Source organism: Athene cunicularia (assembly GCF_003259725.1).
Source record: "Athene cunicularia isolate RWA chromosome 9 unlocalized genomic scaffold, athCun1 chr9_part1, whole genome shotgun sequence".
NCBI classification, from domain to species: Eukaryota; Metazoa; Chordata; class Aves; order Strigiformes; family Strigidae; genus Athene; species Athene cunicularia.
Window position 1 is genome coordinate 6,527,520 of NW_020799110.1, and position 15,136 is coordinate 6,542,655.

Below are 15,136 nucleotides of genomic sequence, written 5' to 3' on the forward strand. Positions count from 1 at the left end.
CCCCCCCCCCCAACTAACCCCAGTTAGCACACTACCCCATATGACCAAGATGGAAATATAGATATTCAGGGTTTGATTTTTTTTTTTTTTTTTTCCAATTAGATCACCACATGATACTATTAACATGGACAAAGATCAACAGGGCTAAAGCAAATAATAAATGTGTATCTGTGGCTAGTGCCTGAGCTCTAATAGAGTTCAAGGCACACAGTCAGGTTTCAAATGGCACCTACTTTCTTTTCTACCTTTTGAACAGATATGACTCAGGTGGACATTTACTCCCCAAGGAACAGTACACTCTCATGCCCTTTGCCGCAGGTTTTTACCTTCTGAATTTTATTCCACACACGTTCTTTATCACTACTTCTTCCTTCAAGGGTGTCCATGGCATCTGCCATTAGCGACTGCAGCTGTGGCACCAAGATAAAAATTATCAGTGTGGAATTCACACAGAAATAACTTCTCTAAACACACAGATTAAAACCTAATTAAAAAATCATTTGTACGCTGATGATTTTATTACTCATCTTTCACACAATGAGCACTGCCACCTCATCTTTGCTTCAGCCATTACACTGTATTATTGTGGATATAAAATACTTAACAATGGGGAAAAAAAATCCTCTGGAAAATTTGTATTTAAGCCTATACGTTTTAATGCAGTAAATGTTTATACTTAGTAAAGGAAGACTTGGGTTGTAAAGAATAAAGGCTCCATATTTCATTCTTTAGCTGTCTGGGATATTCTGTGTCGTACATGAATGCTTTTTAGTATTTTCTCCCAAGGCTAATGTATCATAATTTAAGGCAGCATGTAAAACCTCACAAGAGGACAACACTAAAGCTGAGATGTTTTTACCGTAGCTGGAAGTATCTAGCTCATTTTCCCTGCTTTTACTATCCTTTTTCTTTGGCAAACCCTCCCTTCTCCCCATCATTCAGCATAACAGAGCATAAAAACAAGGCTGACAATTTCTAGTGTAAACTATAAAAAGAAGCTGTAGGAAAATACGTGTTAATCAGTCCTTAGTGTTACAGGGCAGGCTAAAATTCAGGTTGGTTGCAGTATTGCCTCACTCCAGCACCTTTCCAGGTTAGTTATAGCATTGCCTCACCCTGCACCCTTCCCAAACACTTAAAAATGTTTCAGTCGCTCTTAATTCAGTAACAGAGAGACAAAGGCTGGATCCAGGGCGTCCTCCCAGGAGCAGCCATTGGCATCAGTGTTTAGGAACAAACTGAAACTTGTATTTAATACCTGTGATATTGCCATGCTCTATTAGGTCTATTCCAAAATGTTTAATTGGTTAAAGTGAACCCAAACAATAGTTTTTGGTGTCTCTTCCCAAATTTTTTACTCATTGCAAGTAGTTGGACGGTAAAAGCATAAACATTTGTAGAGATATTGTCTCTTCTTTCTATACCTAGATGGGCAGCAGTCTGAGTACATAAGGTGATGAAACGTAAACCCTGGGTGTTTGGGCTCATCCGCGCAAGATATAAAAATGCTTCCTTGAGGTTCAGGGAGCAGATCTCAATTTCCTCGGGTCACTTTTGCATTGAGGTATTTAAAGTTAAAATTCTTTGTCTGTGTCCCAACACTGGATAAAGGATGCAGGAATCTTCTTTTGATTCTCTAAATAAATATGCTGTGGTCGGTTCCAGCCTGCTTTCTCTGTGCTTGTGCAACCATTAAGTTGAATCTTATTGGTCCAAACATTTGAGGAATTTTTTTTTTTTTTTTAAGTCCTGCATCAGTATTCATGAAAAACAAAACTGCAAATTTCTGGCCCTGACTTTAATGTGAAAAGAGCCAAGAATCTGTCAGAAATTTTCCATCACAATACTTTTATGACAGATAATCTCCTTCTATGAATCCAGAATAGACGCAGTCCAGAGATTAAGGGTATTAAGGGCAGAATGGACAAAGCACAGCTCCTACATCAAATCAGGCAAAGGAGGAACTGGTCAGGGGAAGAGGAGGATTTCTCCATCTCTTTTCTTGGAGTGATTCTCTCTGAAAAACTGGTTGAACAGCACGTACCAGGACTGGGACCAGGACCAGGGTCTGTCACCCCTAAGGGGCTGCTCTGACAGACCAACCACGCTGGAGGTTTCACAGCTTTGGGCAAAAATTTAAACCAAGAATCCTTTCCAATTAAAATTTCACTGATATTGATACAAGCCCGTGAAAAGTGTCCAGTCTGTGCTTTGGTTTTAATTTTTATCACCCAAAGTTTTTCACCAGCTCCTTTGGCAGACAAACTGTTCATGCTACAAGAGTGGGCAGTTGGCAAACCACAGTAATTCTCCCGAAGTGGATTTTTTTTTTTTTTTTTTTTTTTTTGAAAATCCCCTCCAAGGAAAAATGCGGCATTTTAAAAAATATCTTGTCCTCATTTGATTTTAAATTGAAATAGCTTTCTGCTTTTTTAACAAGCTTTCATCTTGATTTATGATGCACAAATATGGTGACACTGAAATCGTAAACCTTGGAAAGATTTTCTTCAGGGTTTTTCCCCATTTATATTAAACTGTTCAAGCTAATTGAAATCTTTATTTTTCCAGGGTCTATGAATAAATACTGATCTGAAAAGGCCTCAGCTGAGGTTCTCTGTGCCATAGATTAGAACTCTATTTATTTAGTTACAGGAAGACATTTACACAGAAGAGTTTATAACTGAAATGCCTTTGGGATCCTTGCTGTATCAGTGCAAATTGCATTATTATAAATTCAGTGTATTTTAAACTTTATACAACTTATACTGTATGTGATAATAAACATTTGGCATGTTTAGCATTTTCTAACTCACACAATTTAACTGCCTTCCTTGGTCATAAAGCCTTATCTCCATTTTGCCAATGTAAATTTAGAATGACCTCAGAGGAATTACTTTAAATTTTTATTAGTAGAAGTGAGATTAGAGTTTGGCCAGCTCAGTTTTCTTCACAGAAAAATTTATCTGTGTCTTAAAGTTGCTGAAGAGTGAGGAGCGCATGGAGTCAGCATGTGTGCTGTGATTCCGACCCCATGGCCATGGTGGGGCTGCCTCCATAGCATCCACTGAGAGCCACTGAATCATACCAGTACAGCCCAGTCTTGTAGATGTTTCGTCCTGCCCGGGCTCCAGTGAAATGAGGAGGATGACAGGGAGGCTGAGCAAGCGAGAATCTTTCATTTGTTCCTTGGATGGTCTGGGCGTGCAGACCCAGCGATGGGCAGCAATGTTCCGCTCTTGATGCACTGGTGATGTGGTGGGGAAATGGTCCCGACTGGCATAAGAGGAGCCTGTGCCATGTGGGCTGGTGCCACCAGGAGAGATAAAGCCCATAAATCACTCCCTGGTGAAGTCACTCTGCAAGTTCTTGCTTGCAGTCATGTGCCTTAATACTGTGGTGTCTAAAGTTTACTAAAAAATAATTTAGCTACAAAGCCTCTGAGCCTCCACTTGCTTTCACAGACTAGATATATTTTACAGCAGGATGACAGAACAAAGAAAAATAAATGAATGCTGAATTAATACATTTTAATGCTCTGGACAAGGTAGCCGGTAGAGATTTTCTGCCTTTATTCTTTTAAAAACCATTTTTACCTTGGGCTCAGTAAACAAAGCATATGTGTTTCGTTCACTTCAATCTCCAAGTGCAGACCCTTGTCCTGCCCAGTCCTACCCCTAAGAGACTGAAGACCTTTGTCTGGGGTGGCCTAGAGCCTCCCCTAAAAAGCTTTCCAGGGAAGTCAGGCTTATGATTACTACATGACAAGATACAGACAACAGTGTAATAGCCTGTGCCTAACGTGTGATGTACTGAAAATATTGTACCCTGGAGAAAAACCTATCACCGAAATATCTACCAATAACTCAAGACCCTTTAGTCAGCCTGGAAATGTGGGCCTGCTGAAGTTTAATACTAGAAAACTTGCATCAAAAGGAGAATGGCTTTTAATAACACAGTTTCTTTGCAATGTCGTTTCCCCTTATCTCGAGCCCAGACTTCAAAGTCTGGCAACCACCTCCTGCAGTTGCAGGCCGCTGCTCATCTTCCCTAAAGCAAGCTGCTGTGAAGCTTTAATTCTACAGAGCTTAGGAGCTTTGCGGGACTGCAGACAAATGTCAAGGGACCGGCTTTGGGAAAACCACGAGTTTTTAGTGAACTGAAGTTGGATCACCAAAATTGGACTGTATTTAAATGCAGAGACTGTGGAGGGACTGTTTGGTGTGGGTTTTTTTTTTTTTTTTTCTAGAATGAAATGTTTAAATTTTGCATGTACGTGAGCTCCCTCCTCCCTCCCCATCAGAAAACCCAACAGCCTCATGGAATAATAATCGTTTGGTACCTTCTGATTGCAGCTTATCGATATACTATCAAGCTATTAATGAGTCTTAGTCTTGCAACAGCCCTTCTAGCATCACTGCCCTCATCTTACAAAGGGAAAACAAAAGCATAGTAGGTAGGCGAGCTTGTTCAGAGACAGGGACCAAGTCATAGATGGGGCCAGGAAAGAAAATATTTTCTTTCCTTTCCTCCCTCTCCTTAGCTTTAACTAGTTTTGGCCTGTTTTGCTGCAGGTGGCTTCTGATGTTAGATATCTTAAAGTAGCATGATCTGAATAATTGCAATCATTTTCCCAGACTGATCTGGGGAGGTTTGGGGGAAAAGAAGAGGTTTTAAAAATATGCCTACAGATGAGTCATGCTGGTTCTATAAAAGTCATCCTTGCAGGTGATTAGCACCTCCTCTGACAAGGCACTGCAGTAGGATTTTAAAACTACTTCAGGTCCGCACATTCAAAAAAATTACTTCCAGAGCAAATTGTAGTGCAGTGCTCTGCCTCAGTCCTTCCCTCCCTGGCTCCCTGCCTCTAAAGGCCGAAATAAGTATTAGAAATAAATACTTACCAGTTCGGCATCCTGCTGACTGACGTCCTGCAGGTAGGGAATGGTTGCTAGCTCAGCCATCGCTTGATTAATCACTTGGGACTGTTCCTTGAATCTCTGCAAATGGCCGAGGAGGCTGGCATAGTGCAACTTCTCTATCCCGGGTGAACACGCACAGTGATCGTCCTGTTTTCACAGCAAAAGCAAGTAGGTTAGAAGAGAGCGGCAGAAAACACACTTATCCTTTGAGTCCTATGCCTTGAGGCTTATATATTTGTAAAGGTAATACTATGAGCAATATGACATCCAGCACCTTTAAGATAGTGCTGCTGACAATCTTTACAGAGGGAAGAAAGAAAAGACTTTCTTGCCACAATCTCTCTAGTAGTACTAGAAAAATAAATATGTAGTCATAATATATGTGAAGGGGAGTCAACAGATAACAAACATGAATGCAATTTTCTCATTTGGAAATGGCTTTTCCATAATCCCCTCCGTTAAATATTACCTGACTTTTATGGATTGCTTTTAAAATTTCAGTGAAGAGGTTGAGGAAACTGTGCAGTGTGTCAGCTTATGGTTTGTTTGCAGACTAGGCAAATCCATAGTTTTCAAATATATAACCCTGAGGGACTTAAACCTGCAGAGGTGGTCTCTGATCATCCAGGCAGCTAGGCACATGGTAAATTTTAAGCATGTGAATATAGAAACTCAGCCAAATGCTTGCATAAAATCTCAGCACCTGCTGAAGTGTTTGATGGATGGCAGCCTTACCACCATATTTTCAAAAGTATTCTGATGCCAAAAATGCAAATAAGCACCCTAGTGAGATTTTCAAAAGCAATTTGGCCTAGATTCCTGACGAGATGCAGCCATTGCATATCTGAATGCTCAGCCCGTCAGAGTGAAATTTCCATTCATCTAATCAGGGTTTTGAATGTATTTAAGTGTTTGAAATTCCAAGAATTGGCATGAATTTTCAAAACCACTTCCAGTATTTTTAGCAGACCTTTGTTCCGGCAGTTACATATGGTGGCCTGCTGATGCTGCCATTTACAGAAACGTCCAGGTAGGTGATTCCAGGTCCAATTGTATATTGAACAGGGTGAAGGGAAAGTTCTGAATGATTTTTTTTTTTTCCCCCAATAAATTGTGTCCCGTTTTAAAAATGAACTTCTCTTGGCAAAGAATCTTGATCATTTGGTTTGATCTTGATCTTGGTTTTGCAGAAATTTGCATTAGGCAAGCATCTAGTGTTATCAAAATTATTATCGACAGCTCTTGCATCAAGTCTAACAACATAATAACAATGCTGTTCTTGCTTTTGATATGTCTTACAAGAATAATAATGGGAAAAAAGCTTAGTTTTCTTTTAACTCTAGAAAAATATAAATACCCCTTTTAATACAATACCTGATATAATTGTAAAATAGTATGAAATAAAAGACCATGCACTAGAGAGCAATGGCAGGAATGAAGCTATAATCTGGGAGCTCCAGATATGAAAGCAACTGCAAAAGAAAGAGCTGAGCCAATGAACTGGTGTTTCCATTAGCTGAAGGAGAAAATCAAGCACTGCAGAGGGAAAAGGCGCTCTGGTCAGCAGTTCTCTGGAGTACTGCGGATAGCTCCAGTCAGCTGTGTTTGGAGAGGTTAATTTAAACCCAAGCATCATGGAGCAGAGAAGCCAGCACGGTAGGGGATACCTCTTTTGAGAGAAGTGTGGTTTGATTAGTCTATTAATGAAAATGCCAAGAGCTTATTATTCTTCTCAATAAACATAATGCAGGGCTAAATTCCAAAGAGAGCAAACAACTGAAAAGGGAAGGAGAGAGAAAAGACAATGATAACAGAAGGACCATTGTGTATAAATAGGTACAAATAAGACTGGGGTGGCAATTAAGCTTCTTATAATTCAGGTTGAAGGTCCGTAGTGTGTTTCACCACGAGTAGAAAAGGCAGAAGGCTTAACCAGTGAGGACCCACCTCTGTGGCCCCTTTCCCTACTGCCAGAACCCTGACTCACACAAACCCAGCAGGCTGGTTCGAAGATGGATTTCACTCAATTTATGAGTAGGATATTAAGTGACACAAAGGTGTATCATAGCAGGTGGTTTGACTCGAGGAGCCAGGAGGGCCCTTCCAGTTCTACCTTCTCATCAACTTCTGTTGACCCACCTCTAAGAAGGGAGACCAGGGCAACCTTCTTACAAACTATTTTTATCACTTGAAGTGTCCTTTTCTGAGGTCTTGACCTAGTCTTAGTAGGAGACATCAGCAAGAAAAAACATTTCTGTGATCTCCAATATATGAAATTATAAACGTGATACAATCTAGTTAGCATGGCACTAAAGCAAGGAGCAAAATGGAGCCCCGTCTCCACCTGATTGAAAGCCAGATAGCTGTGTCCCCAGGTAGAGCTGTGAGCATTAAAATAAGGAGAAGCAATCAGTTAATGAGAGAGAAAGAGGGCTCTTATCATCATGAAATATGCTCACAACATTTTAGATGCAGCAAAAGGTTTTCCCCTGCTATTCTTGAAATCCACCCAAAACCTTTTTGTATAAGCACTAAGAAATTAGTATATTGAGTCATCAGCTAAGAAAGCAGGTAAAAATCCTCTCTCATCGTGCTGTGTCTGTTGGGGGCTTCTCCAATGATTAAGAAAGTAAAGGCAAAAAGAAAACAATTTTTTCACTGCTTGACTCTCCAGAAAAATATGAGACCATGCCATGTAGCTATGGGAAACAAATTGGGCATCTGTGCCAACGTGCACTCTGTGGACATAGCAATGCTATTTAAGTTTATAGTAGGTTGGAAGTAAATAAATAAATAACCGACAGTGGGGTTTTTTTGAAGGGATTAGAGGAGTTTGAACGTTGTCGGAGGTGGCGTTTCAGTGACAGTGAAAAATGCAGAAAGAGAAAGTAAATAACTGCTGCTGGCAGGAGAAAAAATTCTACGGGGAACTGAACCACATGATGAGAATTACATGAACTGGAGCAGGATTCAAGGGGCTACTAAGCTGCAGTAAAAAACATAATAAAGTGGCCAAGTAATCAGATAAAGATGAAACCAGCTCAGGTAGGCACAGTGAAGGTTAAGTAAAGAGCAAACTTTAATGGAGACTTCAGTGAAAATGAGTTGGCTCCTTTAACAAAGAGAAGAGATACACATTTGAGAATCAGGTAGCAAAGGAACCAACAAATGCAATATATGGAGTCACAGTGGCACCCTGGTTAGAAATGCATATGAAGACAATACATTATTAAATTATGACAGTCACTTTCTGAATGGGCCTCACCCCTATTGTCTGGTATTCCAAGGAGAATTTAAAGAAAAAAGTAAAAATGATCAGTTGATGGACTTTCTCCTGAGGACTTTATTCATAACGGACAGTCTAGCCTGAGGTGGGGGTCCTCCCAAGAGACAACTTTCTCCAGAATACTTTTTGCTGCACAAATTCCCTTTAAACAATCAAACCATAAAAATAAAGGGGTGTTTATCACCAGAGGTGTCTTTAAAGACTTTCCTTCTAAGAGAGAAATAAGATTCTGATGTGCAAGGATCAGCCCTGTGGCATCCTCATTCCTCTGACCTTGGGATGAAAAAGCACCTACAAAAAAGCAGATCAGCCTGTTCTGGATGGAGCTTACCTGCTATCACTAAATACCTAGCACTAACAACGAGTAAAGATAAGACAGGCTTTCATTGCCAAACGGAGCTGGAGAGCACATGAGAGGAGTGAATCATGTGTCCTTCCATGTATTGAGAATTTTGGGATGATACCTCTACTTTTTGCTTTTCTCTATACTCAAGAAAGGAGTCATCCCTTACGCCACTTCTATTTATAAATAAAGTTGAATTGCTGAGTGCTAAAGGAAAGCAAAGTGGTTGGTCAGCCTGGATTTAAAACAGGATCTGTCATGTCCAATACCTGTGGCATGTTTAACTACGTGCTTTAAGAGCACCGCTTTGCAAAAGTCTGGAATGCCCCCCAGTAGTTCTTCTTTTCTTTTGTGGAGTCTTTACCACAATTTTTCAGCTCAAAATCTGAATGAAGTTATGCCTTGCGAGCAGCTCTGTAGTGTATTGCAATAACAAGTGGAAAAAATCCATCATGATATTTCTTTAATGCCCTTGGTATCCTCCAGAAAATGTGTATGCTGAAATCTGTATGTAGTAAACGCTTCCCCTCTACTTAAAAAAATAGACAACAAAGCAGTGAGATCTGTAAATGTACGCATCATGCTGTGAATCATATGGTAAGTTTTGTTCACCTTTATAATATGAGCAGTCTAATAAGCCCTTCTAGCCACTGTTTCTCCTGTTAAGTAGCATCATCTGCCATTGACATGGGACTACAGCAGGGGAAAGGCAAATCTGGTGTGTACAAAGCAGCAGAAATCACCCCAGCGAAATCACTTGACAGAATAACCACTTGTCAGGGCTGGTAATCTTGGCTGGAATATGAGTAGTTGAAGGTCTGAGTGATATATATGTATTTAAGGCAAATAAAATAACCTTTGTGTCATGGTATGAGTTTATGGCATTTCCCCACCAGCAGCAGATGATGCTGCGCGGGGACCAGACTGTGACATTCTGTCTCAAATGTTTCTTGCTTTACAATACACAAATGTCCCCTTGGTTTAAATGGGACTGGCTGTTCTTTGTGAAGACGTGGGGCCAACGGAAAACGTTCTGCTTTTTTAACCTTTAACTGCATGTCTTACCAACAGTGGTGAGTGTATAAATCATATAATTAGCTGCAAAACTGAGGTGGCAGAACCGACTTACATTGTTGCCATGGCTTAATAAGCTTTGCTTTAGCACTGAGATGTTTTGTCGGGAAAAAAAATCTGATTAGGACAAGCATTTTGGATTGTATGCTTGCATCTGCAAATGAAGAAGAGGGCAAAAAAGTATGTTTGTTCTATTAAAAACCAAGTATATTCTTTTGTCTTCTCAAAGTAAGTTGTAAAGCTAGAGTCTGTATCTGAAGTTTGTCTTGTAGAAGCCTTTTATTTAGTTTGTGTGTGATGGAAATATGATGGAATTGTATTTCTAGCTTGAAGACTATTTTGGAATACTTTCAAGGAAGCAAAAGTGGCCAAATCTCTGCCAGGTCCATAAAGAGATTTTAATCACCAGTAGCAGAGCAGTCCTGGCTCTGTGCCTATCTGTATTATCAGGTATAATTGGCCTTGTCATTTGCTCTTTGGGTCAGAGGTTCTGTCTTGCCTGGATCATTCAACCATATGAAAAGTGAAGGAAAAGTGAATGTTTCCACCGATAACGTATGTGGAATTGGCATTGGTTTCTTCTAACTCAGTGATAATTTCTTCTACCTTGGGGCTTTGCTCCTGTTCATTAAAGCTCCCATACTGACACCCAGGTGGTGGGTCTAAATCTACAGGGCCATGTTCAGACCTGTTATCCCATTCCTGCTGCTGCTGGAGGTGGCGCTGGGCTAGACCTTGCCTGAACCATGGGGATGCTATGCTGACCAGTTCGCTGCTGACTTCAGTGCTGCTGGAATTTTACCCTATATTTTTGGGAGCCCTCTTCTGTTTCAGAAGGAATATTTGAATGTATGAAGTGAGGTCTAGAGCTGGTAGAAAATATTACTGTATAGGAGTAGTGTAAATTCATACAGATAGTGAAGACTGGCTTGAGCAATCCTAACACACCACTCTGCTCTCGTCTCTTACATGATGACTCTGTTTTCTTTTCCCTGTACCCTGGATACCAGACACCACGTGTCTCTGCTTGAACCGTGTAGTCCCATTCCTCCAAAATAATTTCCAGAATGGGGTAGTTATATGGAATGCAAAAGATACCTGATTTCAAAGCTTTTTTTTTTCTCTTCCATATACTCTTTAGAGACTGAATAACAGCAACAGAGGAATCTCACCTCTAGAAGCTCTATGTTATATGCAAAGAGAGAATTGTGGGGGTCAAAAAAAAGTTTAAAAATCAGAGTTTTACTGGGGCTTCCAAGAACACCAGGGTTTTATTCTGTTTCCAGCACCCAGCCCACTGTCTGTTTATACTTCTAGCTCCTCAAATATTTGAAGTGCAATGCACGCAGCAATAACAGATATTTCACTTTCCTAGAGATGCCACTTCTATTAGCCTGCACATCAATAACTTGGGCTTTTGGTCATCTGAAGCCAATAGCACATGGCTTCAGGAAAGAACTGGAAAGAAGCAGCTGTGTGTTTCCTCGGGGGTGTCTGCCCTCAGCCTGCTCCATCTGCCTCACACCGATGCAGGTGCTTTATGAGCGCCCGTTTTGGCGAAGCACTAAGCACCTTTACCTCCCACTAAGCAAGCGAGTTCAAGCACTCAGGGTTGTTTCAGCAGCTGCTCTCTGAGAGTAAAGGAGATATAGCTTCCCCAAATATCTAGCTAATGTTTCTTCCTTGCTAGGGGTTGCTAAGTAGCAGTTTTTGTCAACCTCCTATCTGGTATCAAAACCTAAGAATATAAATCCTGTGATTTGCTAAGACACCCCTGACGAGGGAATGGCTCTGAATCCTTCAACATACAGAAAACTAAAAAACCGTTATCGCTAGGGAAGAAGCGTTAACATTAGCATTTACAATCTGTGGAGGAGAGGCTTCTTCCACTTATTTTCAGGAGAATAATTTAAGAATTGCATTAAAACAGTCTAGTCTACATGCAAATTTGATTTTTGACCTTTTGTGCTAATCAAAAGCCATGGTGCTAAAAAGCTGTGTACATTATTGCAGAAAGTATGGAGCAGAATTAACTAATATACCTTCAATATGGTGGTAACAGATTTGAAGGTTATTTCATATACTTCACTACACAAGGATCGGGATCTAAATCACTAGAAATGCTTCAAGTAGCAATTATTAACTCTTCATGGAGATCCTGGTGATATGTGTAGTATAGTAGGGGTAGCAAATACAGCGAGTAGTTTTGGTGGTTACGTGAAGTAGGGATATAATAGGCCATAAAGATTTGAGAAAATTGCATGCAAAGAGTTTTTAAATAAACTGGGTACACTGTTAAATAATTAGGGCTACTTTAAAAAAGTATCTAAGCCCCATTTGAACTCTGTTCCTAACACATTTCAGGAGGAGCATGTGCAAAATGAATTACCCACCAAAAAGCACACGTCGTTCACACACACAGAGGCTTCTGCCACCATACACACTACACGCCAGAAAGTACATTTTATACTCACAGTTAATTTGGTGCTTCTTATAAAATCTATTACTGGCAGGATCTTTCTCGCAGTGTTCTCCCAATACATTTTTGTTTCTTCTTCTGTGAGAGGACTGAACGGTGTTTTCTGGTCTAGGAAAGGGAATCACAAAACCATATACTGTGTTTATTATATATGTTTTCCGTAGAGTATCTAGCAAGATGACAGGTAAAGTGGAGGAGGAAAGAGGAGGATGGGGATAGCTGTCTGGACAGTCAAGGCTGCCAGCACAGAGAAACGGGTCCCAAGAAACTCCTCAAACCCTCTCACTTAGCAAGGAGCATGGAGGTTACTTCTGAGCTATCCCAGCTATTAGGCAAGTTGGCATACCTGAAAAGATTGGCAGTTTTCTACCTGACAGCCTTTCCAAGATTTTTCCAATACGTTTGTTTCTGAAACCCAGAGTCAGTGAGTACTTCTGGGGAGGCAGAGACAGCCACTCAGCCGTCTGTGGCAAGATGTGAAGTCCATGAAGTTCTGGAATACGGAAATAAAAATAATTTCCACTGTCACATTTCAGTTGTAAGAGAGTTACTTTTTGTGAGGGGAAAAAAAAAAAAAAAGAAATTCTAAGGAGGAGTGAAAAGTGATCTAGAAAGCTTGCCAAAACAAAGGTGGCTAAACCAACCCATCCAGCTATAACAGGGTTTTGAAATTCCAGACTTTCCAACCTTTTGCATCAACAGCTTCAATTTTGCTGAGGCATAAGATAAACATGTTCTTGCCATTTAGGCACTTTGCAGTGCTGATCATCTAAAGCATTAATAACTCAACACTTCAGGAACAAAACATCCTGATCTTTTAACTGCAAAGGGAGCTGTTTTATTGTTCCCTGAATTTGTGAGGTTTGATTTCCTACAGATTTGTGCATTTGCCATCACCACCACCATAATCCCAGGCTTCCTGCATGTCCCTTCTCATCCACCCAGCTGGCATGTGACAGCCTGTGCTGTAGCTTGTCCAGAGTTTGTGACTGCTGCTGCCAAAAAACCTGTGTATCCACGGAGTCGGTCTGCCCTGACCTCATCGAGGACAGATGCTCAGAGCAATTGCATAAACCACCTTTGCTTAGGGAACCAGACCAGTTCTTTCCTCCCTCACCTTCCCCTGCAAAAAATAAACCTAGATTGAATGTCAGTGTCACTTTTCACAAAGGAGTGCTCTGTTTTCAGTGAGCTCTGCTTTTAAGATGCCAGGCTGTGCGATCACGGTGACAAATGGAGAACCCCACTCAGAGCTCTCTGGACTTACCCCTCTATAAATCAAAGCGAGTGGACCTGATATTTCCCTTGCAGCATATTCTGCTTCTGATGGATTCTCAATTTTTCAACAAACTGCATTGTACACTTGGATTTAAATGTGTATCTGCTGCTTTTCCCTGGCAATAAGGAAAACTTTGAAATCAGTTCAGTCCTTACACTCTAGCAGAACTTGGACAAAAATGGATGGATGATTGCTACAGAATAGGAAGGTTATTTAAAATAACATGTTTGTGAGACATCTGATATTTCACACCCACTGTTAAAATGGGGCTTAGCTCATATTTTTAATTTCACCTATGTGAGATACAGACCTGCGGGATGAATGCTCCGTGGTACCACACTGACAATGAGCTAAACTTGTCTCTTGTGATTTCTTTTCTTTGGTGGGCAGTGTGATTTTAGGTTGGATCTGAGTAGATAAGTTGATTAACCCTTACTGCTTTGATTGACTTCACCTAACACTGTTGTGAGTTATCTCAGCATCGAGTCTAGGAAAAGAAGCTTTGTCTGCTCTGTCTGAGAGGGTTTCCAGTACAGAAGAGAGGGAGGTCGGGAGAGGTCCTGCCTGCGTGAGACCTCTCACACCACTGCACTCTCAAAACCTCCATACCCATATTATTTTCTTTTGGCTATCTATCTCATTTAATTCCTAGAAACTTCAGTGATCCCAGAACCTGCACTCAAAGAAACTTGTGTAAAATTGAAGCAATTCTTTTAACCGGTAGGTTTTTATAAACAAACATATCTGAAGGCAGAACTGTCTCTATTCAATCCGTTTTATAATTGCCTAAAGTACTATAGGACTGGGATCTTTTACCCCCCTTTTTTTCTCCTTCTTTCTTTTCCTTCTTGGGAGGAGTAAGAAAAGGACTGGTGACATTTTCAGAGTCATTCAGTGATTTATGAACACTAACGGTTTTGGTGCCACGCTTGCACAGTTTTGCTGCTTATATGCTCCTGAAAGACTCACCCCTGCTGTAAACTGAGGGAGTTATGTAAAATATGAATTTGTCTTTTTAAAAATCAGATTCTGGGAGTTTTATTTTATGCTCCTTTTAATGCTGATACTTTTGTCCCAGGAAATTGTCCACGAAGCCACATCAGCAAGTAAATGGTAGGCAGATATTTTACAGCCTCTGTGATAGATAAGTCCTCATTTTCCCTCTTTGAACAACCCCAAAGCTACTGCCAGAAGCCCAATACACGGATGGTCTGCAACTTGCAAACACAATCTAGTTTTATACTGGTTTCCTAAGCAAAACAAAGATGAACAAAACAAGTTTTCTTCTGTTAAATATTTGCAGTTTTGTAGGAAACACTTGATTTCCTAATTCCTATTTGTGTTTTTCAAATAGATTTTCTTTTCTCCCCAGAGACACAATGTGTATCCTTTGGCAGCCTGATTTATCTGTAGGGTGCTGGAGCTCAGCGGAGGCGTGAGGACTAAGCCATCATCTCTGACCTGAGTGTATCTCTGGCAGGGACTGGGCAGCACCTCAGCCTTTCTGACCACCCTGCTGGAAGTGGCAGTGAGGGGTGAACTACACATCTAGCTTGTGTGACAAAGATAGAGGCTTTCCAGAATTCGACAGGAGCAATGTATTTTCACCATTATGTTTCTCAATCATGAACTCAAAGCCAAGTGTTATCAGGGTCAACTGTGTTCCAAGTCACCAGGTTAATGATAGTAAGAAATGACTTTTATCCCCCTGTCTCTCTTTTGCCAAAATGTCATGCCCATCCCTCTTTAAATAAGG

At 40.6% G+C, this 15,136-nt stretch overlaps 1 protein-coding gene across 1 annotated transcript in view; it reads right to left on the reverse strand.

Annotated features, from left to right (window-relative positions):
- The window catches only part of SPATA16 (spermatogenesis associated 16), a 97,690-nt gene that overhangs the window by 13,148 nt on the left and 69,406 nt on the right, over positions 1-15,136 (reverse strand). The window contains 4 exon segments of the mRNA XM_026854959.1: positions 327-410; positions 4,902-5,066; positions 12,097-12,209; positions 12,448-12,594. Of these exon segments, the coding sequence (XP_026710760.1) occupies positions 327-410; positions 4,902-5,066; positions 12,097-12,209; positions 12,448-12,594 (509 nt within the window).